Source organism: Scardinius erythrophthalmus (genome assembly GCF_964197995.2).
Source record: "Scardinius erythrophthalmus genome assembly, chromosome: 6".
NCBI lineage: Eukaryota > Metazoa > Chordata > Actinopteri > Cypriniformes > Leuciscidae > Scardinius > Scardinius erythrophthalmus.
This window is the reverse complement of record NC_138226.1, coordinates 38,035,186-38,062,456: the sequence shown is the minus strand read 5'-3', so window position 1 is coordinate 38,062,456 and position 27,271 is coordinate 38,035,186. Positions and strand designations below refer to the sequence as shown.

The following is a 27,271-nucleotide window of genomic DNA, read 5'->3' as shown; positions in this document are numbered from 1 at the left end:
CTATTACAGGAAAACTCATCAACGAAAAAGTCATACTTACATGTTGTGGCTCGTAAACAGCTTCTGTTTTTAAAGTTGGAACTGCTCGATCTTTCAGGACAAGCCGTTGTGCGAATCCTGCATTGAACTCGTGTAGATTGAGGAAGCTTTCCTCCGGAAAATGTGCAGCACAGAGAGCGACATTTGGATTATAATTATGAGGGACCGAGTTAAAAATAAATTGTAACCGTCCTTAGGAAGACTGAACAAAGTGGACCTGCAATCTGGGTGAAAATAACAGCGTTTCGACGGCATAGCGGCAAAGACTCTCTACTACCACAACAACTCTTCTCCAAAGCAACATAAAATGGCCTCGCCCCCTCTATGTATTGTGTTCCCAGAGGAGGGGTTTATGTAAATGTTGGGCTTAGTGATGTCAGCAAGCCCACAGGAATGTCGTGTAGTCCTTCTCAGCCGTTTCTGTAGTTCTTAGAAATTGATTTCTTTAAAAGCAAATATCTCCCTTTGCTTTAAACTTTGAACGTTGTAACTTTGCAGATGTTGTTTATGCTCAAACAGCAACATCACACACTAACTAAAGTTAGAAAAGTGAAATCGTGTTTTACCACCCCTTTAATTCTTATCTTCATAATAGAAGGCAGTGTGTTGCTTTTAAAGGTTCACTGTCTGATTATTTACTGGTTGATAAGGGTGTTCCTCAAGGTTCCACTCTAGGACCCCTTTTGTTCTCGATCTTTATCAATGATTTATCACACCTCTTTTCCATGAGTAAGATTCATCTTTATGCTGATGATACAGTAATTTATACTGCTGACTCTGATATTCACCAGATCCAGAATAGGTTACAAGTTGACTTTATTATGACTCAAAAATGGCTTCACAGTAACAACCTGGTGTTGAATATGGAAAAGTCCTGTTGTATGTTGTTTGGGATGAGGCACAGAAGACCATGTGCTCTTAACTTACAACTGTATTTTGCTAATGGGTCCTCTATGGTGAAATCTGAAAAATTTTAATATCTTGGGTTGTGGATGGATTCTGAGCTTACCTTCAAACCTCACATTGACTATATCACAAAGAGAATATATGTTTGTCTCAGTACACTTTATAGATCTGTTAATTGCTTTACATTGGAAGTGAGGAAACGGTTAATTTCCCAGTTGATATTGCCGATTATTGATTACGCTGATATTATCTACATGAACACTAGTGACGCTGCTCTTAAGCCACTTAATGTTGTTTTTAACTCTCTATGTAGATTTGTTCTGAGGTGTCCTTTTAAAACACATCATTGCGTAATGTATGCATCATTGAATTGGCTTCAGCTGAATTCAAGAAGAGACTTTCATTGGTTTCTTGTTATTTTCAAATGTGCCTACTTCGAATGTCCTCCATATCTGAGAGAACTCTTGGTTCCACGTAGTTCTTTGTATCCTCTTAGAGATATGCAATCTCTTGTCTTTACTGTACCAGGAATCTTTTCAGCCACTGGTCGTAAAACTTTTCATTACAAAGCTACTAGTGATTGGAATAATCTTCCTTTTTCCTTGAGGTCCATTTTATCTTTTCGTAGATTCAAGTTAACTTTATTCCAATCTAAACAATGTGTGTGCATGCTACTGATGTTGGACTGAACAGTAATGCTTGCAAATTGTCTTTTGTTTCATGTAGCCTAACTGTTTAACTGATTTACCTCTTGGTGATTCAACCTCGGTCCTTCTTATGTGACACCTTTTTGTTTACTGCATTTCTTGCATTATGGTTCCAATTGTATAATGAGTAAATGTGATGTGCTTTCTGAGACAGTATTAACATGTCAGGGCTATGATGTGTCTTAGTTTGGTGTAATGGTGTAAGCTGCCTAGTAGCTCAATGGTTTTGAGCATTTGTTTTTGCCTGTTTTTTTTTTTTTTTATTGTTGTTGTTGTTTTATGTCTATGTGTACTTGGACCCTCTTGAAAATGAGATGTTGCATCTCAAGGGGCTATCCATTAATAAATTGAAATTGAAATTGAAATTGAGTACGCACAGGGGAATCATCACATGGCACTATGACACCTTCCTTTAATAATGATTCAAACACTGGTTTTATGCCCAATATCACCTCTGGTTTTAGAGGATACTGTGGTTGGCATGGCCTGTAATCAGACTGTGGGGTGATTATAACTGGCTCACATCCCCTGACCATCCCCTGATTAACCCCACATCATATTTGTGTTTAGCCCACAATTTGGAAGGGACCTCTCCAACGCAGGGTGAATATCTGAGACGGAAACATTAGCCATGCAATAATTCTTCTGTGGAATCTCATCAATAGGGGTCACAATTCTCTGTGCCTGCACTTCATATCGGCAATCATGAACGCCCCCAGCTTTTCGCTGTATTTTACACTAGCCCCCACATCACACCTGTCTGTTGATTCAACTCAGTTTTTCACAAACAGGCCCAGTGAAGCCCACGATTGATTCAAGGCTTTAGACAGAGATAAATGTGGAACAGACTCTGCTAGATAAAAAGGCAGTTGTGTCTCCATTAAGCTAACTTGATATAGCACACATGTTTAGTCCAAAACATTCGACTAAGTGTCAACTTTTCTCCCCCTGCTATTTTGAACCAGTCATATTCATCATCCCATTCCCCCACGACATGTGATGTGCAATGCAGGTAAGCTGGTATCATAATCTAGCTGTCACATGGCATGGTTAGATTTTTTGCCAGTTCACACATGGTTTGAGCCCAATCCATATTTTCAATATGCCATTCATATGCCCATCGGGGCTCTCTCAACTCAATTAGAGGGCAACATATCTGCTTCTCCATCACTTTAATACCAGACGAGTCTACAACGAGTGTTCCATTTAATATACACATCAAATCTCGACCCATAAGGGGTGTAGGGCATGTTGGTGAAAAAAGGAAAGCATGTCAATTGTCAATCTTTGTAGTGTGCACTTGTGGTGGGAATGCAGTTTTCATGGCTGTGGCCAGGTCTGTGACCGCCTGGCGATTATGGGGCATTGGACTCATCCTCCCAGTTTCTGTGTGCTCTCCGCCGATCTTCCTGTGGCAGGCGTCCGCTGACCTTGTGCCAGTTAGCTGCCCCCAGCTTCACCGCCAAGAGTCTGCGTAGTTCTGACACTGTGGGGCTGAATTCTTGGCAGAATACGATTAGTTCGGTGGAGAACTTGTCTCCTGAAAAAGATGCGTCTTTAGCTTTTTCTTGAAAATGGCTACGGACTCAGCAGCTCTGGTTGAGTTAGGCAGGTCATTCCACCAGCAGGGAAAATTTATATTGCGCTTTTCATATGTACTACTTTACACCCAAAGCGCTTTACAATCATGCCGGGGCCTCTCCTCAACCACCACCAGTGGTCCGTGAAAGAGATTTTGTGCCTCTATGAGATGACCACGAGGCGACGTTCACTTGCAGAACGCAAGTTTCTGGATGGCACGTAAGTCTGGAGTTATGAATTTAGGTAAAAGGGAGCAGAGCCAGTGGTTGTTCTGTAGGCAAGCATGGGGGTGCTAATGCTAACAACGCCTTCATGCTAACCAGCTAACTGAAGACATGCAATGGATTCTTCAAAGGGATTTTTCATGCAAAGGAACACTTTAAATGCATGGCACTGTGGAAGGTTTAGTGCATTATGAGTGTCAGGATCCCACAATTTACCCATTCTTCCAGCTGATGCTTCACATCTTATTGCCTGTATCCACTTTTGTGTCCTTCAACTTTTGTTTTTTGGGATCGACAGCTTATAAAAACTTAGTTCTGTTTTTTTTTTTTTTTTTTAGCTTGTTTGCTCTAGGCTACACCATGTCACAAAGCAGCTTTTAGACATTGTTTTGTTTTTTTGTTATAAGTCAAAAACGACAAGCAGGCAGCTTCATGAAATTAAGTCAATGGAGACAGTTGGATTGTCTCCCCCCCACTGGTTTTCACATTATGACGCGTGTCGCTCTGTCTCTATCGTGCTGGTTTAGACCCTACTCTGAAGTAGGAGCTAAATTAGTTCATTGAAAAGGAGTTCCTACAACTAAAATCGTTCCTAGTTCCTGTGGTGCGGACACGCTGACATCCGGGCACTTTCGCCAATAGTTCTAGGAACTATGAAAAGGTTCCTCCGGTGCAAAAGCCCCTAATAACCAGTAGCACCTCACTGCAGTACACGAGATCCAGGGGGCGGAGTTGGATCCAGATCTAAGGGGTGGAGATTGGTAGGTTTAGGGGTGGGTTTTGGGATCAGGGGGTGGGAGGATGGGTAGGTTTAGGTATATGTAAGGTGGGAGGAGTTGGATCTGGATCCAACTCCTCCCCCTGGATTTCGTGTTCTGCAGTGAGGACCATAATAACGGCACATTCATGGTTCTCTTTAATATTATCATGTAATGTTCTCCTAATGTTATGTTTGCCGGTTCTTAATAAAACCAGTTGGTCCTTATCAATTAGGTCAGGTAAACAAGTTTCAAACCTTTTACACCCTTACGGAACAAAAATATATGGGAATATACTGCAAAATATTACGCAATATTTTACATAATACATTTCCATATATGGGAAACTAGTGCTTACATTTTTCAATACACTGCAATATATGCATTGACCATGTATGGCTATATATTAATACATATAAAATAATTATAAATGAAGACACAAATAGCATTACACACTGTAAAATCTAATTAGTTGGACTTACTTAAAAAAAGCATGCAAACCGATTGCCTTTAAAAAAACAAGTAAAGTGAAATAGGAATAGTATGTGGTACTGACAAATGCTTAGTTAGTATATTTCACTTACACTAGAGTTCTAGTAACTAAAAAAGAACTGTAGAGAGTACTTGATACTTTACTTTAAATAAAATATAATTGTTACCATTGTTGTGTTTTGCAGGCTGAATGTTGAAGTCTGTGTGACTCAAGTATGATCAATTGCAAGATTGTCACAAATATAGAGGGATTATCTAAACCCAATTAAAAGTTTCACAATGTGTTGAGGACATAAGGACATAAACAAAATTATAAAAGATCATTAACTGACATGAAATATAGTTATGTTATACATCATTCATTCATACATACATACATATCTGATCACATATATGTCTATATAGTATGAAGTGTCTTACTGAATATAAAATTACATACATTATGATATATTAGTAAATATATTGTCACATATTTTTTAATAAATGAAAAGCGGTTTTCTTTTTTGTGTTATACCTAATGTGGGTAGAGCTAGGGTGTTTAAAATGTTTTCATCCTTCCTATATTTGCAGCTGGGGTTTGGGAAAATATTTAAACAGGTTTTGAATGTTATTGGCCGAAGGATTTTGGCTATAATAAATTGCTGCCTGTCTACAAGCTTTGTACCAGCTTATTTTAAACATGCTATAGTGCAGCCAATTACTAAAAAACCTAATTTGGACCTCACATATTTTTCTAATTTTAGACCGATTTCAAAACTACTCTTCCTTTCTAAAGTTCTGGAGAAGGAAGTTTTTATCCAATTGCAGACCCTCTTGGAGAAAAATGTGATTTTAGAGCACAATATCGTACTAAATCAGTGCTTTTAAAAGTTTTTATTAAGCATTGATTCTGGAGCGTCGGCAATCTTGCTATTATTAGATCTTAGTGCAGCATTTGACACCATATATAGATGATAGTATCTTGGTTTCCCGTCTGGAGCGAAGAGAAGCTTTGCAGTTAATCATCATATATGCCTTCTTTGGGATCTATTTTTAAGAAGCATGGTTTCTTTTGACTAGAAGTTTATTTTTATTGCTATGCTGACGATACAGAGATTTATCTGCCACTGCAGCAAAATAACAAGAGTGACTTGTGACTGTCTAAATGACATAAAAGCTGGATGTACTTACATTTTTTAAAACTTATTTTTAACAAAACAGAAGTCATTATAATTTTGTGCCTCCTAACCTCAATCTTGGTGCACCGGCCCCGTATATTAAAGCGGTTGTGAGGAATCTGGGTGTTTTTTTGACAAAGCTTTTAAATTTGTTAAGCAGATAAACGCTTTAAAACGTTTTTTTAATCTGAGACTTCTGGCTAAAGTTTTCTTTCTATTAACGATCTTGAGAAAGTCATTCATGCCTTATTTTTTCACGGTTTGACTATTGTAACTCTCTTTATAGAGGAGTTAGCCAGGCAGCACTGCTGCGATTCTCAAGTTCTCGCAAGCATGAGCATATTACACCGATTTGATCTCTACTTAAGTGGTTGCCGGTCTATTCCAGAATTGAATATAACCTTTTATTATTTGTTTGTAAATCATTAAATGGCTTGGTGCCACCATACCTTGCTGGCTTACTAAAATGGCACACATCTGTTAGATCTCTTAGGTCCTCTGATCAACTGCTCTTGACCATTCATCCAGACTGAAACTTTTTTCAGTCACTGCACCTAAACTGAGGAACATATTACATTTGCATATCAGAATGGCTCCAACAATATCCATTTTTAAAATACGTTTTTTTTTTTTTTATCTCGATTAGGTGTTAAGGTGTCCTTCTGTATTGGAGCAGCGACCTTGGCGGTGAGGTATCTCCAATGAGACGATCTGAATCCTCGGCCGCTGGTCATCACAAGCGTTTTGCTCTTAAATCCGTAACAATTTCCATGATCTCCATCAAGCCAAAGCCAACATCACTCTTTCCAATCTTGGGGGATCCTAATCTCTGGGCTTACATAACTGAGACAATACCTCCATCCTGAGTCTCTCTGATCACCAGATGCCCATATCAACCTGTCTTTTGCCCCCTTTCCACTTCATCATCTCCATATTCATCCCTAACATTCTGTTCAATAAAACAATTCTTCAAGATTCATGGTTTTGGCGTGGTCCTTGCTCATGAAACTTAACATTCTTGTTCTGGGATAAAAAGATCTAGCTTCACCACCACTATAGCTGTTGTAAAAAAAAAATAAATAAATACAGGAATGTTTTATAAGTTAAGGCATGTCTCTGCTGTGGAAGTGCACTTACACTGGACTTGTGTTCTCAGTTGGGGAAACAGTCCCACAAAGAGAAGACAGGCTTCTTAAAAGAAAGTGGTGTTTATGTATTGGGCACATCGACAACTAATGCAGAAAACATCTTTCCTGTGACATTTGTGGGCTTAGACATCACTTTGCTTCATATCATTTCTAAAGAAAAGAGAACAACAGATACAATTTATTGGATGTTTTATTTTTAATTTTACTCCTATACTCCTCAGACTTGTGAATTCAGTGAATTGTTAATTGGAGACTCGCTCTGACCGGATCATTTGAATCAGTGAGTTCTTGACTCGACAACATATGCAATTGGATTGGTCCAATTCACTAATGAATCGTTCAGTGTGATTTGCGAACTGATTTAACTGATAAATTGAAAAGAATAAGCTCGTTCACGAATCGGAAAACACCAAGTAAAAGTTTCCCAAAATGAAAATACTCAAGTACACATTTAAGTATCTGTACTTTATCTAAGGTAACAAAGTAAAAAAAAAAAAAAAAAAAAAAAGTTCCTGTCCACCACTGTCAACAATTAGTTCCATTTATGTTCCTTTGGGAATTGAGTCCAGTTGTCCAGAGTCCAGTGCTAAGACAATCCTACAATATCTGGGCTGAGATGACATCTTACCAGTATCAGTTGTTAAAAAGTGGATCAGATGGCTACAATAACTTTACCATCTGGAAGGCTTTGAGCTAGCAATATGTTTAAAAACCATTCAACTTTGGAGCTATCAATACTGCACAGTTGCAACATTTTCCAGATGCAAGCAAAGATGGCTATGGAGCTGTGACACATTTGCTGTAACGCAATACGCACTCTCAAATACACTGATCATCCACAACCTTAAAACCATTGACAGTTGAAGTGAATAACATTGATTATTTTGTTAAGATGGCACCTAGCCTAATCCCAGACTAAAATTCATGTTTGAGCTGTTTTAACTGAAAGCAACTTGCAATGACAGATCTTAAAATATGTCAGTGTCATTATTTTGTCTCAAGATGCACACCAGTAATGTTTATAATTTTTTCTAAGGCACGTTTATAAGCTACTTGAATGTCCTAATTGAACGAAGGCCTTTTATTTCAAATACCTGTTATTAATTCTTGTATACATCTCGTATAATTGAATTGAGTTATGCACGGTATGTAATTGGAGATAAACTACTTGTACTTTCATATTGTGCAGATGTAATATTAACATTATAATATATTAAAATAATAATTAGTACACCAAAATAATACTAAGACTGCATGCTAATGTTTATAAAACCCCCTCCAGATGAACTTCAAAAAAGAGAAAAGGAAACACTTTCTCTAAAAACAAAGCACGGTTTATTAAACATTCAGTAACAAACAAACAGCCCATATGAATCCATTAAAACAATATTTCCGCAGATTTTACACACAGGCTTCTATACAATCCTTTTGCAGGGGTAAATGCATGAAATAGAGATGCAACGAGCAGATCTGGCTTTATTCTTCAGAGATCTCCTGAGATGCTTTCCAAAGGAACTTGTTTGGGTGACAGCTACTGATGACTGAAATCAAATTGCATTCCGATTATTTTTATGTTGTTTGTTTCAGATGTGCTGAAATGAAACATGGCCCATCCCTGATGATGATGATGATGATATTACAGAGGTTATTAATACAGCGCAGAAGCTTTAAACAGCAGGAGCTGATGAGGTTAAACATGAGATGTAGCGATTGTCCCAGTGCAGTTTTCACAGGCTATCATGCTGTAAAGTCTTTATACTGCCCCGCTGTGTGATAACTCACTGAACCTCTCTATTAGGCCTCCTTATTGATGGCAAATATGTGTATTTAGAGTGTATTCACTGATATCGTCATATTATTAACTGAAGTTTACAGACTATGTGCTTCTGATATGTGACTGCTGTGACAGTTTGACATATTACAAATCTAACTGCACATACAACACACAGAACAATTATGTAGTCAAACACATGAAATAGTTGGACATTCCTATAATACATTAATGTGTTTATTAAATAAATGGGAGTAAAAGGCTTTTGGTGGTTTCTTCTTTGACAATGTGTTGGTGTTTTGTAAAAAAAAAAAACAGTACTGTTCAAAAATTTGGGGTCAGTAAGATTTTTTTTAAAGAAATAAATATATTTTTTCAGCAAGAAACAATTCTATTTCAAATAAAAGCTGTTCTTTAAACTTTCCATTCAGCAAAGAATCCTGTAAAAATGTTTTGTACATTGATAATAATAAGAAATGTTTCTTGAGCACTAAATCAGCGTTATGTGACGCTGGAGTGATGATGCTGAAAATTCATCTTTGCATCAAAGGAATATATTTCATTTTAAAATATATTAAAATAGAGTTAATTTGAAATGTTTTAATATTGCACAATAGTACTGTTTTTACTGTATTTTTGATCAAAGAAATTGAGCAAAAGACACTTCTTTCAAAAACAATCAAAAATCTCATCAACCCCAAATCTTGAACGGCAATGTAAATAAGTGCTGAACTGCTGAGGTTTAATAACTGAAATGACAATACTTTGCTGACAAATAAGAAAACAGTTTTGAATATGAATTTGTTCCATTCATATTTTTTTTCCATTTTAAGACATTCAAAATCATCCTCATTATGCTAAATGACATCAATGATGACACTCATGACCCTATACTATGAAAACTGAATATAATACATTTTAACTGGTGGATGTTCTGTTATTTCTACATGCATGTATTTGTACAATAACCTGTCAAATATTCTACATTCTTTCATTCATCTTAATAATGAATCCATGAAAAATATATCTGCTGCAAGATGATGGACAACTACACTTCTCTTCACACCCAACCACATTCTGTCATGGTTTATTTACTCTCATGTCGCTCCAAACCAGTATTTGAATTTGAGAAGTATTGGTACTTATTGAGCTCCAAATATGAGCTAAACGTATCATACAATTGAAGACCGTTCTGTCGTTCTTAAGTCATATAAAACAGATTATTCCGGACCCGGTCCTTGATTATGAATAGTTGCTCCGCGTTTGAAGCCATTGTACATTACTCTACAAACATACACCTGTGACCACATTACATCAGTATTACTGTGCCACCGTGTCTGTTGCTTGCCAACTATTCAGCTTCTGAAGAATTATATTGCTTGGTGGAAGATTTTTATTTTATTTTATTTTTAATAGCATTACTTGTGCATTTTGTACATCCTATTGCAGTCTTTAATCTTGAAATTAGCTGATAAATAAAATGCAGTTCATATGGTGACGTGAGCTCTGTTAAATTTGAATCTAGGGCGGAAATTGAAGATCGGATTTATATTCGTTTTGTGAAGACACGTTTATGTCGCCAAGTGTAAAAGGAACCGTTTGAACAAATCAGATAGCTATCCGATCAGTAAAAACACGTGACCACATGTGAACAGGCTCATAGATGAAACACCTGATGTGCAATATTTGAAAATGTGAACACAAATTAGTTAATTAGTTAGCATTAATATTCGTCAAAACTTCCCTTTTTTTTGCAGGTCTGGAACAACACAAGTAAATGATGACAGACTTCTCATTTTTGGTTGAACTTTTCCGGTAAACCCTCTCAATACAACTGAACATACAACAACACCCAACTACTGGTCTGTTTAAGACTCTCAAAGGTCTAAAACAAATCACCCTAAGACACTCCCACACATATGACAATCAATGATGCCACTACTCCTAGCTATTCCAGTGTCCTTATTAATCACTAATGGTCTGAAAAGTGTTGATCTCCCCGGGTTATCAGAGTCGGCCGATTATCTCTACAGGAAACACTGTGTATAGTGCACATTCCAAATGATATGATATAATGTAAATGATATTCAGTGTTGAAGAATGCCCATCGTCTCATAAGGTGTGTCCCATACTGCTGCTGACCAGTCCTTTAACGTTTGTCACCGGTCTGACTCCATGCAGCTGTTTGCGTCTGTCGATAAACGCGGCGAGTCTGACGGTGTCCAGTGGTGTTTTGGAGTAATCTCCACTGTGAGCGCTGACCCACGGGTGCTGCAGGCACGAGGCGGAGCTCGGCCTCTTTCTGGGGTCCTGGTTGAGCGTGGACACGATGAAGTCTTTGGCGGCCTGGCTGACGCCGCAGAAGTACTCCTCGGGGAAGCAGAAGTCCAGCCTGCAGATGTTGACGCAGGTCTCCTCCAGACTCTCGTCCAGAAACGGAGAGACTCCGCTGAGCAGGACGTAGGCCAGCACCCCTACGCTCCACACATCTGTAGACAGGGACACCGGGGTGCCCTGGACGAGCTCTGGAGCGGCAAACTCGGGGTTCCCCAAGAGGAGATGCACGTAGCGGTGACCCGAAACCTGCACTGCGTCGCCTAGGTCCGAGAGCTTCACGCAAGGCACCGGCACGTGGAGGTCCACCAACAGATTTTCAGGCTGAGGAACAAGAGAGAGACTTTCAAGACTCTGCATTAGGTTTTAAACTCTGTTTTAGTGGTCACAGACCTACATACTTGGTCTTTGCTTGTACAAAACTCAAAATGCTAGCGTGATGTGGATGGTTGCAAGGATGTTGGTATTTGGCTGCTGCTAGATAAGTCCCTCGCAAAGAAAGTCAGTTCACTTGGCCGCCATGTTGGAAGCTACTTTGGTTATGCAAGACCAACTCTAATAAACTTAAATGCGGTAATACTAAAAACTCAAAAACATCTGACATGAGCCGTCTCTTAAAAGTTGTTTCTTATGCTCAAATAACATTAAGAAGTGTATCTTTCAGGTCGGTCCCGCCAATGTGCAGTCTCAGGAGCTTTGCCGATTGACTCTTATTTAGTATTCAGGACTTTCTGTATTGGATCCATCATATTTTTTGCATTGCAGTTTCTCCCATTCATAGTAATATAAGTGAACAGTCTTGATATATGCAGTCTTTGGTTTTATTTAGGGTTTTAGCACGCTGCTGCACGGTTAGAGTGTTGCTAAGGTGCTGCTTTAGATACGTGTCTGCTAAACTTCTACTTTTTACTAAATATAAGCTGTAAATACTCTAAATATGCTGATGTGGGGGTATAATGTTTCACCTTGAGGTCCAGATGAGCTACTCTGCAGGTGTGCAGGTGCTGCAGAGCTTCCAGTGTGTCTTTAATGAAGAACGCCACCTTCTCCTCCATCAGCTCATCGTGAGCCACTAGATAGTCCAGCAGACGTCCATCTTCAACACTGAACACATAAACATGACCACATCAATGCATGTCTTTCTTGATTTTTTTAGGCCAATTCTGAAAAACCTTGTATCTGGGTTTTAGGACTCATGGCTGCTACACTCTTATTCTTTTATGGTCTGGAAAAGCCAGGCATGAATATTCTTCAAAACATCTTATTTTGTGTTATACTTGTCATATAGTTTTGGAATGGCATGAGTGTGAAAATGTGACACAATGTTTGTTAATGGGTGAACTATCCCTTTAAAGCAGAGGTTCAACTCAGCCCCTGTGTTCAAAATCATCCACTATTCCCTACGTTAGTCCACTAATATAGTCCACCGAAGGAGTGAATGAAAACGACTGAGTGAATACAATACTTCTACGTGTATTTGATAAGACTGGCTTCATACTGCCATAGGTCACTCTGCTGTTCATCAGGATTGGCCAAATTGTTGTCTAGGCATAAGTGATTTGTCTAGTCTAGGCTCATAACTGTTGTGTCAATGGAAGTGCTTTCCAAATGGATTTACTCACAGCTCAAGAACCAGCATGTAGGCCGTGGGCGACTCATAGGTGTCAATCAGCGCCACCAGCTGGGGATGCTGGACATGACGCAGGATATCGGCCTCATGGGCAACCTGCTCTTTCTTCTGCATCTTCTTATTGACACATTTCACAGCAACCTCCTTCTTACTGGCCTTACTGAGACACTTCCTCACCACTGAGAAACGACCCCTGAAACAGAGAAGATGTGAAACAAAAGCCAGAGTTTGTTACTGACAGGAGTAATGGTGCTAGACTGCTTTTTAACAAAGGTAAAATTGATATATTTACCGTCCAATTTCACATAATTCTGTGAACGCAGATTCAAAGTTGTCTTTCCACTGGATTCCAGTGCCGTCATATGTTGAGGCTTGATGAAAGGGAGAAAGAGAAAAAAAAATAGAGAATAAGAAATGTGTTTGGAACAGAAGACTCAGTTCTGTTCTAAAACCCAGTACTGCCGACCAAAACAATACAGGCATCATAAATGTTAAGGTATTAGCGGCATAATTATGTTTCTTTCTATAGATACTTTACTAAAATGGAAGGCAGCATCGCATGCTGAGAAGTCAATCTCAGATTGCAATGTGACAAGCTCAGTGATTTTTTTACATTTATTTAATATATGCATTTCATTCTAAACAGAAAGGTATAGATAAAAATAGTTAAAATGGTGCAAATGAATTAAAGCCATCATACCCAATATTTGTGTGCGTTGTTTACAGTATATCTGTGATTATCAAACTCTATATCAACTGCACTACAAAAAAATCATATTCTTAATGAGTATTAATGTGAAGCAACAATCACTAAAATATTAAAATGTTTCATATATTATTTCTTGAATATAAGTTCCGTTATATTTTGTCTTACTAAACTGTCAGATTTTTCTCTCATTTTTAATGTAAATGAACAACTTAATTTATTAGTTTAGATACTGGATATGTATTAATGGATTTTTAAAATTTTAGATTCTGTATTTAGAATCTGTATTGAAAGCCAGTCTTAATATCTTATGTAGTGTTACTTCTTGTTTCACTCATCTTTTTTATGAGTTGTGTAAATTATACATCATACTTTAGTAAGTAAAGTTAAAGTAGCAATTAAAAATACTATAAAAAATAATTCGAATTAATATTTCTATAAGTATTAAAACGACTGATATTAAAACTACTGAAGCATCAAATGTACAAGTACATTTTATTAATAAATGGCAAACAAAATTCTAAAATGTTTATACAAATATTAAAGTGACTGATATTAAAACTACTGAAGCAAGTAAATTGTAGTAATAATGGCACAACTGATGGTACTGATGGCTGCCCGAGTGTGGTTTGATAGAATTGGTAAGAGACTATATGTAAGAGTGTATTGTTCACCGAAAATAAAAATTTGTCATGATTTATGCGACCTTACAGATCTGTGTGAATGTGTATGAGGAAGGAAGGTAGTTGACTTTGGTGAAGCACTTCGTCCTCACCTGTGCTGGGTAAAGTCACCATGTTTGAGGGTTCACTGGGTGGGCTGATGCCCCAGGGGTTACTGGCACTGACTCTGAACTGATAGTGCCCACCAGGAATCAGATTCTCAATCTTCACACACACGTCTGCAGTGGAGACCACCGACTTCTGCCACACCAGAGAGTCTGCACACAAGATCAGACACACATTTGTGAACCCAAAGCTGGATGATTAAAACATGGATATGACACAGATCCATGTCATAAGATTAACTTTGTTTGCAGTCAAAAAAGTATGCATGGACCTGGATAAAGATGCTATATTATATACTTCTGTAGAAATGTACTGTACCTTTCATGTACGCTACTGTTCAAAAGTTAAAGGTCAGATTTTTTTTTTTTTAAAGAAATTAAAACTTTTATTTAGCAAGCAATTAAACTGATCAAACATGACAGTAAAGACTTTTACACTGTTAGAAAAGGTTTCTATTTCAGAAATTCTGCTCTTTTAAACATTCTAATTATAAGAATCCTGAAAAAAAATAAAAAAAATCGCAACTTCTAATCTTAATTAGCTATTTTCAACATTAATAATAAAGATAATAAGCAAATATTTCAGAAGGATCATGTGACTGAAGACTGGAGTAATGGCTGCTGAAAATTCAGCGTTGCCATCATATTAATAAATTACATTTTAAAATATATTGTAACTATATTTAAAGCTGTATAAATTGTAACAATAACTATTTAATTTTTTTTTCACTGTTTGATCAAATAAATGCAGCTTTGGTGAACATACAATATTTTTTTCAAAAATATAAAAAGATTTTACAGACTCCAAACTTTTGTATGATAGTGTAAAAGTTTTATGTTAAGACTGGTAACTTTTCGCAGATGATTCACACTATTGTTCAACAGGGCAGGCTAAAGGTGCAGTAAGTGATTTCTGAGAAACACTGTTGAAAGAGAACCACAACACACGTACTGTATAGCCAATCAACAGTAGGGGGCGATACACTCACGATAGGGGAGGAGAGAGAGAGAGAGAGAGAGAGAGAGAGAGAGAGAGAGAGAGAGAGAAAGAGAGAGGGGGGGCGGGGAGATTTGAAGAAAGACTGTAGAAAGAGAAATGCCTGAAAGACATGACAAAAGAGAAAAGATCAGAGGAATATCACTGGGAAAAGAAGGGCAATAGCTCACTATTCTTGATTATCATTGTTTTTTCTATGTTTCATAGAACCAAGATATGCTGTTGTTGTTAGCTATAGTAACATGACAGTTTTGACAGCTATAGTAACATTACTGGTGACTAACAACAAACTCTAGCTCGTATATACTCTTGTGTATAATGCATATTCATGTTTTTGCTCTTCCTTGCCATTTGTTTGTCATCTTCGCTTTATTTTTTCATTAAGTATTATTTTGCTTCGCTTCAGCTGTACGATAAAGAGACATCCACTCGTGCATTGCGTGTTCGTGAATTTTGGGGGCGGAGCAATGAAGGGGGGGCATGTAGGTGTGATTTCAAATATAAACAGTGATTCTCAGAAATCACTTACTGCACCTTTAAATATCTGAACACAGAATAGGTGATATCTGACCCTGGATCACAAAACCAGTCACAATAGCAAACAATGCATTGTATGGGTCAAAATTATCGATTTTTCTTTTATGCCAAAAATCATTAGGATATTAAGTAAAGATCATGTTTCATGAAGATATTTAGCAAATTTCCTACCGTAAATATATAAAACTTTTTTTTTTTGTGAGTGAATGCAGCACAACCGTGAACATAAATGGACAACTTTAAAGGAGATTTTCTCAATGTTTCGATTTTTTGGCACCCTCAGATTCCAGATTTTTAAATAGTTGTATCTCGGCCAAATATTGTCCTATCCTAACAAACCACACATTAATGGAATGTACAGATGATGTACAAATCCCAATTTAAAAAAAATGACCCATGTGACTGGTTTTGTGGTCCAGGGTCACATATGTAAATGTGGGCAATAATATTTTAAAGGGCTCACAGCTGTGACAGCACAGAGCTGTTTAGTTTCAACCAGTGTTGTTGGTGGTTCGGGGAGAGATGTGAACGTGAGAGTAGAGAGCTTTATTTCTACATAGTCCATCAAAGTCTTTTATTTCAAAAGAGCAACATGACCCCATTAAGTGTCTCTCATTACAACAGAAATCTCAGGCAGTGGTTCTCTCAGTGGAGGTTTGTGTAATGGTTTACCCTCCTGCCTGTACTCCACAGTGTAGCTGGAGATGGTAGAGTTCCCAGAGCTGACCGGAGGAAGCCAGTGGACAATCACTGCAGTGCTGCTGGCCTCCTGAGCCACAGGTCGAGCAGGGGCTGCTGGGATACCTGGACCACAGAACAACTGCCATTACAGAGGATCCAGATCTACAACACACATCTTCATTTCTCTTTGTGTCTTCTCACCTTGTACTTTAATGGATGCAGATGAGGAGGCTGTGCCATGATCATTCACAGCCACACACGTGTAGATGCCAGTGTCCTGTGGCATTAGATTGCAGATCTTCAACACTATATCACCCGTATCCCTTAAGTGGATCAGACACAGCACACACAGAGTGAGAAAGTTATTTTCAGATAAACAAACGGCACAATTAAGCCAATTATATTAACAAATCGGTTTACATATGACAAGCATCTGACATATAAAATAGCTTATTCAGTACAAAACAACATGCTATTGCAAAATATAAAATCAACATTCTGCATATATAACAGGAATTGGTCAAAAGTCATATAGTACTGTAAGTCATATAATAAACTTGAGTATCAGATCTAGGGATGTGTTTGAACTTTTTTATGTTCTCTATAGAGAGATAAAGATGTGATGTAATAATAAACAGATCTTTGTAGCAGTGGGTAGGGAAACAAAATCACAAATATGTATTTTGGTTGTATAGTGCTCTTGTGTAAGTGAGTTAAGAGCCACAGTCAGTGGTGCAGTGGAGAAGAAGAAGAAGAAACCTGAGGAGTCATGGGACTCTTACATAACAGTGAGACTTATGAGGTCACATGGGTACAGTTTTCCCACAGAACGGACTCAGATTACATGATCTGCAATTGAATATAAAACATTTCTCTAATCCTGAAAACAATCAGTGTCTTACACTCAAATAAAGATGTTTCAATATAGAATTTCAATAATCCACATAGTTCCAGGAGAACAAGTGGTTTAACAGGGTTATAGGATGCACTTTGAAAAGTTATTTAATTTGTTTACTGGGTGTATTAGAATAGGTTAACATGCCTTAAAGTTCAAAAAACACATGACTTTTCCACATACAGTACGTTATTGCAGCACCTCTATTCCCAGTCTGTCTGAAACGCTCTGACTGAGGTCTGGGTTCTACTAAGCCCCTCCTTCCGAAATGCTCAGAGTGCTCTGATTGGTCAGCTGACCCAGTGCGCTGTGATTGGCCTTTACCAATATCGCAAGCTTCAGCTTCCAAGGCCTCTAAAGCGAATGTAAACACAAACAGTTCATGTTCTCTGTTTTACCATATCAGTCTGAGTCCGATTATGACGATGTGGATTGATCAGAGTCAACTTTGCAAGCACAAATTGTGTATAGCCAGCCTTGTCCTCTCCCAGGGTCAGGAAAGTGTCCTCCATTAAATGTCTGAACGCAAGCAAACTTTTGGGTTGTACAGCTCATGAAGTGTTATAAATACATCTTAACAACTGATTCATAATGCCATCAGTTTTCAATCCCTTTTGTGGGAAACTATGACTTTTGTAACTGTGCACTTCAGCCACCGTAGCAGACAGATACATTACACACTAAAGGAATGGAAAACACACAGCTTTTTTACCTCTCCCAAGAGTTTCAGCTCAACTGATGTGCTCAGTCTGTGTGGTGATGACTGTGGACGTGTACCTGATGTCGATAGTGAATCGGTTATTGTTGACCAGCAGACTCTGATCGGGTCCCTTCAGGGTGATGGTGGGCTTGGGTCGAGCGCACACTTTACAGCACAGGACCACCGTCTCCCCCAGAGCACACGACACGTCCGCCAGAGGCGTCAGGAACTCTGGAGACACTGCGTTACAGAGCCAACACATCATTCAGATCACACTGCAATGGTTATTCAGTAAAACACACAACTGAATAGCATACCACACATTCATATATACACTTCGACTGTATTTTTATTTTATATTTTTTAATTCACATAATAATAATATAGAATCTCACATGGCTAATTCAAATTCTAAAACAAGCTACAGCTGGCAACATATTTATGGGGTTATTGTTAAATATTTCCATGAGTTAGATGTACATTTCAGATATCTTTCACATATCTTGTTTTATGTATCTTGATTTGTTTTATTTGTATCATATGCTCTGTATAAATTAAGTATTTTATGTATATAAATTACTTCTGATAACAAACTTTTGACAGGTACTGTGTGTATATGTGTGTGTATGTGTGTGTGTGTATATATATATATACACTCACCTAAAGGATTATTAGGAACACCTGTTCAATTTCTCATTAATGCAATTATCTAATCAACCAATCACATGGCAGTTGCTTCAATGCATTTAGGGGTGTGGTCCTGGTCAAGACAATCTCCTGAACTCCAAACTAAATGTCAGAATGGGAAAGGTGATTTAAGCAATTCTGAGTGTGGCATGGTTGTTGGTGCCAGACGGGCCGGTCTGAATATTTCACAATCTGCTCAGTTACTGGGATTTTCACGCACAACCATTTCTAGGGTTTACAAAGAATGGTGTGAAAAGGGAAAAACAGTATGCGGCAGTCCTGTGGGCGAAAATGCCTTGTTGATGCTGAAGGTCAGAGGAGAATGGGCCGACTGATTCAAGCTGATAGAAGAGCAACTTTGACTGAAATAACCACTCGTTACAACCAAGGTATGCAGCAAAGCATTTGTGAAGCCACAACACGCACAACCTTGAGGCGGATGGGCTACAACAGCAGAAGACCCCACCGGGTACCACTCATCTCCACTACAAATAGGAAAAAGAGGCTACAATTTGCACGAGCTCACCAAAATTGGACAGTTGAAGACTGGAAAAATGTTGCCTGGTCTTATGAGTCTCGATTTCTGTTGAGACATTCAGATGGTAGAGTCAGATTTTGGCGTAAACAGAATGAGAACATGGATCCATCATGCCTTGTTACCACTGTGCAGGCTGGTGGTGGTGGTGTAATGGTGTGGGGGATGTTTTCTTGGCACACTTTAGGCCCCTTAGTGTCAATAGGGCATCGTTTAAATGCCACGGCCTACCTGAGCATTGTTTCTGACCATGTCCATCCCTTTATGATCCTCTGATGGCTACTTCCAGCAGGATAATGCACCATGTCACAAAGCTCAAATCATTTCAAACTGGTTTCTTGAACATGACAATGAGTTCACTGTACTAAAATGGCCCCACAGTCACCAGATCTCAACCCAATAGAGCATCTTTGGGATGTGGTGGAACGGGAGCTTCGTGCCCTGGATGTGCATCCCACAAATCTCCATCAACTGCAAGATGCTATCCTATCAATATGGGCCAACATTTCTAAAGAATGCTTTCAGCATCTTGTTGAATCAATGCCACGTAGAATTAAGGCAGTTCTGAAGGCGAAAGGGGGTCAAACACAGTATTAGTATGGTGTTCCTAATAATCCTTTAGGTGAGTGTATGTATATATACACACATACATATATATATATACACATACACACACACACACACACACACAGTACCCGTCAAAAGTTTGTGATCAGAAGTAATTTATAGGCTACATTTTGTGCAATGAGAACTGACTGGGCATGCTTATTTATTACCCTTAATAACACATGGCTCATGCATTGCTCATTGTCCTGCACATAATTATCTACATATCTAAATGTGTTATAATTTTGAAGTAGACACATTGTGTCTAATAGGGGCATCTCCCCCATCTTACCCTGTGAAAAAGACAGACAAACATCACAGCATCTGTACATTCATAAACTCACCCTCTTGGATGAAATTAGGGTTCAACAACTGCAAAACAGACAGATGAGTGTTACACACGCATACACAGATGCAGCATTTCAGAGGCTCACTTTAAAGCACTGATATTTTCTACACACAAATACAGAAGGAAAGCTTTATGTTGTGTCACCTCAGCACAAGCCAGCAGAGGGCAGTGCCATCGCACAAGAGACACAGACACTGGCTAGATTTGAAATGATACACTACTCGTACTATTTCTGCCTTATACACAGTATTGGGGGAAGTTCATTTTTCGAGTAATGCGTTTGATTACTTTTTATGGAAAGTAATGCATTACTTTACATTTGCGTTACTTTTTCTCACCTGGGCTGGGCTTGCTTGTTTGTTTTATAATAACAAAAAACAAACAGAAGTTATATTTTTGCCAAATACAAAGGCCCTTTTACACCAAAAGTGAAATGAATAAGCCTCAGGCTGAAGGAAATGCACATTGACTCCTGTACAGTAGAGGGCGCCGCTCAAACAAACCTTTCAGCTGTGCGGTCATTCTGGAATGCAGAAGAATTGGACCCAGGAGAAGAAAGTTTAATGCAGTGTTCGAAATCGAGCCCTATACCCTCATCCACTATTCCCTACATTACTCCACTAATATAGTCCACTGAAGGAGTGAATGAAAACGAGTGAGTGAGTTCGGACACTGGGTGTGCCGGAAGAGCTGCCGCTTTTGCATAGTTGTGCTGTTTAATAATCATTTGAAACCTAGCAAACTGGCAGCTCCAGTAGTAATGAAAAGATTTATCTTGATATCTGTCATTAACACTATAAAAAATGTTTGATGACGGTTTATGTATGCTAATCAATTAAAGGGAATTCATACCTGTATGATATTACGCTGTACCCACATTGGACCAGCGGTTTGGAAAATGGATGGATGATTCAGCCATCTTCTGGTCAGACGCGGGAATTCATTCGACGCATGACTCTCACAGTGCATTATGGGTATTCTCTAGCCACTGAGCGTACATCAGTTGTACACTCGTTATTGCAGTGCATTATGGGATTGAATGAGTGCACTCGATAACGTCCACTATGGTTTTGGACACCACTACAAATGGCTGTCCCCTCAAATAGGGCCCTATTTAAGGGTAGGCCTATAGGGGGCGATTTCGGACACAGCCTAACACCCTTAGCTGAGCAATAAAAAAAGAAACAAAGAAAGAAACACAAATGTGATGTTTATCAAAAGTCAATTTTTCCATATTAATATGGCTGAATTGGATCATAAAAGGTCAGCAGCAAAGGCACTGATTAATAAAGTGAGATTAAATACATAAAGTATATGTGTGTAATTTAACATTTAATTATTGCAGGTTTGCGTTTTACTGTTTTTGTTTGTTTTTATGCAATGAGACGAGTAAATGCATGCTCACATATAGTGTAGAGCTACAATAACCATCATGTTTACACACAACACCTCTGCACTTACTCCTGATTTCTCTCATCAGAGCTGTCAGTCAGTACATGAATTAATAACTTTTTTACAACGAAATGAACCATCACTGAACTTACTTAAGCTTGACTGTGACGCTATTTTCTTCTAGAAACAACAAACTTTGTTGCATTATTTTCCTTTTATCACCGTAAAGCTGCTTTGAAATAATCTGTATTGTAAAAAGTGCTTTATAAATAAAGGTGACTTGACTTTACATGGGAAAACAAAGTAACTTACTTAAAAAACAGTAACTGATATTTTGTTGCACATTTAAAAGTAATGAATTACTTTAGTTACTTGGAAAAAGTAATCTGATTATGTAACTCGCATTACTTGTAATGTGTTTCCCCCAACACTATATAAATATACAGGAGAAATATTAACAGTATGAATGCTATTTGGTATTCTGCTAGTGTGTATGTTCAGAATAGCACACTACCATACTACTGATACAGTTTCTGCAGTGTGCTGTATCCTGTAGAATGTGAAATCCTCAATTCAGACCAAAATACATTGGCCTAAATGAGAAGTACAGTATACAACTAAAGCACACTGCCTAAGGTTTCCAAAACCCAATGCACTCCAACTGATGTATTAATGAGTAATGTCACACACAAATATCTCTTTTATTTGACAGGCAACACACACTGGCTGTGGGAGCGAAGGTCCCGCCTTTCAGATATATGAGACAATAGCCTCTCTGACAGAGACATCACCTGGTCTTTCTGCTCTGGAACAGGCACAACAAATCATTTTAGCCTAATTTGAGGTAAAGAAGAAAAATATATGATACTTCCGTCAGATTTGTGCAGATTGGTATGGAAGCTTGTTTCCGCCACAAAATAAAAAAAAATAAAAGATAATTGCGACTTTTTATCTCACAATTGCGAGTTTACAGAACTTTATTTCACGCAATTCTGACTTTATATCTCGCAATTCTGAGAAATAAAGTCAGAATTGCGAGATATAAAGTCAGAATTGCGTGAAATAAAGTCAGAATTCTGAGATATAAAGTCAGAATTGCGTGATATAAAGTCAGAATTCTGAGATATAAAGTCAGAATTGCGAGATATAAAGTCGCAATTGCGTCTTATAAAGTCAGAATTCTGACTTTTTTTCTCGCAATTGCGACTTTATATCACGCAATTCTGACTTTATATCTCAGAATTCTGACTTTATATCACGCAATTCTGACTTTATAACACATAATTGCGAGTTTATATCTCGCAATTCTGACATCTTTTCTCAGAATTGTGAGATATAAAGTCCAATTCTAAGGGGGGGAAAAAAGACGGACTTTTTTTTTTTTTACCTCAGAATAGTTTATATCTCACAATTCTGACTTTATAACACGCAATTGCGACTTTATATCATGCAATTCTGACTTTATATCTCCCAATTGCGTGATATAAAGTCAGAATTCTGAGATATAAAGTCAGAATTCTGAGATATAAAGTCAGAATTGCGTGATATAAAGTCGCAATTGCGAGAAAAAAAGTCAGAATTCTGACTTTATAACACGCAATTCTGACTTTATATCTCAGAATTCTGACTTTATAACACGCAATTGCGACTTTATATCATGCAATTCTGACTTTATATCTCCCAATTGCGTGATATAAAGTCAGAATTCTGAGATATAAAGTCAGAATGCTGAGATATAAAGTCAGAATTGCGTGATATAAAGTCGCAATTGCGAGAAAAAAAGTCAGAATTCTGACTTTATAACACGCAATTCTGACTTTATATCTCAGAATTCTGACTTTATAACACGCAATTGCGACTTTAAAACACGCAATTCTGACTTTATATCTCGCAATTCTGAGAAATAAAGTCAGAATTGCGAGATGTAAACTCGCAATTGTGAGATAAAAAGTCGCAATTATCTTTTAAAATGTTTTATTCAGTGGCGGAAACAAGCTTCCATAGGATTGGCCACTGACTGAACACACTTTCTCCAGTGAGAACTGAGATCATGTGACAGCTGTACTCTTACTAGGGTTGAGGCCCGTTCACATCAGGACAGATAACTACAACGATAACTATATTTGCATCCACACCAGCTGACAATAACGTTCTGTGTGTTATAAGCTCATGTGGTTCTGTCGTCTGACATTCAAAATGCTCAAGCTCTTTAAAGTCGGGTGAATTTAGATTGGATGTCAATGTTTTATCATTAATAAGCTGTAAAAAAGTTGTTCTGAAAGTGATTTCAGCAATATCATTCCTTTGTGTTGTTATAGTTGTGCTGTGGACTTCACTATTTTCAAAGAATTAGAATGATTGTTAAAACTTTATAGTTACAGTTAACGTTATAGTTATTATCTGTGGTATGAACGGCCCTTTATACCAGTCACTCCACACAATTAGTTAAAGTAATATTACCAACAACAACTTAGGCCAAATAAAATATAAAAGGGGTTACAACATCAGTCAACATCAACTTAGAGCTTCAAAAGCTGTACCCATTTACTATTCAATTCAGTTTATTAAAAAATAAATACTACCAATAAATAAATAAAAATATATAAATCTACTGGGCAGCATGCATTGAGATCAGGATCTCTACCTCCATACTAGTTTTGGGGTCTAGATCATCCTCACAATCGGACTCGTCTGAGCTGCGGGACTCCTGTGGTTCGGGTCGAGAGAGAAACATGTCACACACTCACAGATACAGTAATACAGCGGGACGGAGTTTACAGTCTGAAAGAAACCCGGGCCAAAATGACAGGAATACAACAATCCTTACATTGAAAGGAACTACTTGGTCATATCATTAATAACAAAATAGGAAAATTGAGAAAAATAGTAGTTTATAAAAAAAAAAAAAAAGTTTATAAAACAAATGTTTACTAATTTATTGAGAAGTACTGGGATCAAATATGTACACTCTAAAAAAATGCTGGGTTGTTTTAACCCAATGTTGGGTCAAATATGGACTAACCTAACGTTGGGTTAAAAAATGCAATTTAAAAATGGACAAACTGCATTTTGGACAAAATCAAAAATGGACAAAAATGCAATTTAAAAAAGGACAAATTGCATTGGTTACATTAAAAATGTAATCCAACGGCTGGGTTTGTCTATTTTTAAATTGCATTTTTAACCCAACATTGGGTTAGTCCATATTTGACCCAACATTGGGTTAAAACAACCCAGCATTTTTTAGTGTATATACACATTATGCATTAATAGTCATGCAGTTGTTAGCAGATTATGTCGTAATCATATTTATAATCATGTTTATTAATTTATTGAGAAGTATTGGGATCTAATATATATATATATACAGTATATATATATATATATATATATATATATATATATATATATATATATCTATTTGCAGATTATGTCGTAATCATTCAACTTTTCTAATTAAAATATATAATGGCTTTAAAAAAATGGAACAAAAGCTAATATTTGAAACAATGTGTGTTTCTGTCAGTGTCATTGGACAAACGCAAGTGGGGTGAGTGATGTGTTCAGTGTTTATTTCCACACAGGTGAGGATGCAGCGCACACACACACACACACACACACACACACACACACACACACACACACACACACACACACACACACACACACACACACACACACACGTACACACACACACACACACACACACACCCCTCATCCTCCTACTCACTTTCTCAGTGACCTTGCTGCTGAGAATTTCCTTTGGCTTACGCAGTCCATTCTCAACTTTTATGTCACTTTTGAGGGGCGCACTGTCCTTCTCTGCACGCTTGCGAGCGCGAAGCGTGTTCCACGACAGAGATTTCCTGTTGTGTCAAAACATCAAGTTGTCAAACCCACACACGCTGGTGGAAATGCAAATCTAACAGCGGGGAAAAGCAAATCAAAGTGGTTGAGGGGGGAAATTATTTCAGGAGGGTAAAGGGGGGGGTCCAAAAAAAAAGAAACAGCAAACAGCGAGACGCTCACTGTGGTTAACCTATTTTTATCATCATCCAGTTCCATTTATAGAAGCCTCAAAAAGTTTTTGGACACTTTAGTACAGTATTCAAATGTTCATAAGTGTGATTATTATTAAATTAGTGTGTATTCTTAAGTGTGCCCAAATATTCTCATACACTGTATTTCAGTATTACACAAGCATAATCTTGTACAGTTCATTCTTCATTTTATTATTATATTAACAAAAGTTTGGGGGCAGTTAATATTATATATATTAAATTAATACTTTTATTCAACAAGGATCCAATAAATTGATCAAAAGTGGCAGTAAATACATTGTTTTTGACATTTGACAATGTTTCTACTTTCTATTCAAAGAATCCTGAAAAAAATGTCTTACAGTTTCCACAAAATCATTACGCAGCACAACTGTTTTCGATGTTGAGGATAACAATAAATGTTTCTTGAGCATTCATTTCTAAAGGATCATGTGACACTGAAGACTGGAGTAATGATATTTACCATCAAAGGAATACATTACATTTGACAATATTTTCAAATAGAAAAAGTTCATTTAAAATAGTAATACTATTCCACAATATTAATGTGTTGTACTGTATTTCTGGTCAAATAAATGCAGCATGGGAAGAGACTTCTTTCAAAAACATTAAAAACATTTTTTGGAAGGATAGTGTGTATAAATCTACATCCTTACACCATGGTGGACACACGGTTTGTGTGAGAACAGCAATCATTCATATCATTCACAGCAAATCCTGCTTCACACACAAACCTGTCACACTGTCAAGGACCACGGAGGTTAGTACAAACGCAAAATAAGTGTTCTACACACTACATTACGAAATAAAACAAATGAAAGACAATAAAAATAAGATGCACCACTTCTACACTGCAAACACAATGAAGGATTTCTTCAAATGTACTATTAGCATTCACTTGGCACTTTTATTTTATATTAAAACAAAAGCAGTCTATTTGACTAGGCCGTGTTAAGTCATGCGCATGTCAAAGTTTTATTTTACATATTTAATATAATACATTTCAAATCATTAGTTACACTACAACATTGCAACTGTAGTTCTATTGCACAAACCTGACTTCATTAATAAAGTTTCACTTAAATAGTGCAAAAGGCTCTTTACAGGAATGTGCTACAAACAGTAAACAAACCAACAGTATGTACAGTAAATGGCCAACATGTGATCCTGTAGAAGAAAACAAAAGAAAAGTCTATACAAAAATACAAATACTTAAAACAAATACACAATCTATAAAAAATTGCCATAGACAACAGTATATGTTCTCCGCCAGGAGAAACAGGCCAAATCCTTCAGACGGCCTTCCTTTCACTTTTTCTTTTTTCTTTTCACACACACACACACACACACACACAAACAAAAAGAAAAATCATATCAACAAAACAAAAAACAAATAAACAACAAAAATGGTGTTAGCAACTGAAATAAGTGTCCAGACGTGTCCATTTCCACACTGATGTAAGATTCTTGGCAAATCCTCAGTCTACAAAATAACAACGACGTGCTTCACTAAAGTCCTTTCAACATTTATCTGTTTGTTTTTAACTTCTAGCCCAGAAAAGAAGCTCAAGAAGAAAATCAAATCTTCCCG

At 37.4% G+C, this 27,271-nt stretch overlaps 1 protein-coding gene across 5 annotated transcripts in view; it reads right to left on the bottom strand.

Moving 5' to 3' along the window:
* Positions 1-9,345: 9,345 nt before the first annotated feature.
* kalrna (kalirin RhoGEF kinase a) overlaps positions 9,346-27,271 on the bottom strand; it is a gene marked incomplete at its 5' end in the record, with an annotated part of 258,906 nt that continues 240,980 nt past the window's right edge. For all 5 annotated transcript variants that reach the window (XM_081368578.1, XM_081368579.1, XM_081368581.1 and 2 more), the window contains 11 exons: positions 9,346-11,441; positions 12,083-12,221; positions 12,740-12,940; positions 13,040-13,118; positions 14,229-14,393; positions 16,447-16,578; positions 16,657-16,778; positions 18,128-18,290; positions 20,223-20,250; positions 24,264-24,326; positions 25,350-25,485. In XM_081368578.1, the coding sequence (XP_081224704.1) occupies positions 10,896-11,441; positions 12,083-12,221; positions 12,740-12,940; positions 13,040-13,118; positions 14,229-14,393; positions 16,447-16,578; positions 16,657-16,778; positions 18,128-18,290; positions 20,223-20,250; positions 24,264-24,326; positions 25,350-25,485 (1,774 nt within the window). In that variant the 3' untranslated portion in view covers positions 9,346-10,895. The remainder of the gene's footprint in view (positions 11,442-12,082; positions 12,222-12,739; positions 12,941-13,039; positions 13,119-14,228; positions 14,394-16,446; positions 16,579-16,656; positions 16,779-18,127; positions 18,291-20,222; positions 20,251-24,263; positions 24,327-25,349; positions 25,486-27,271) is intronic.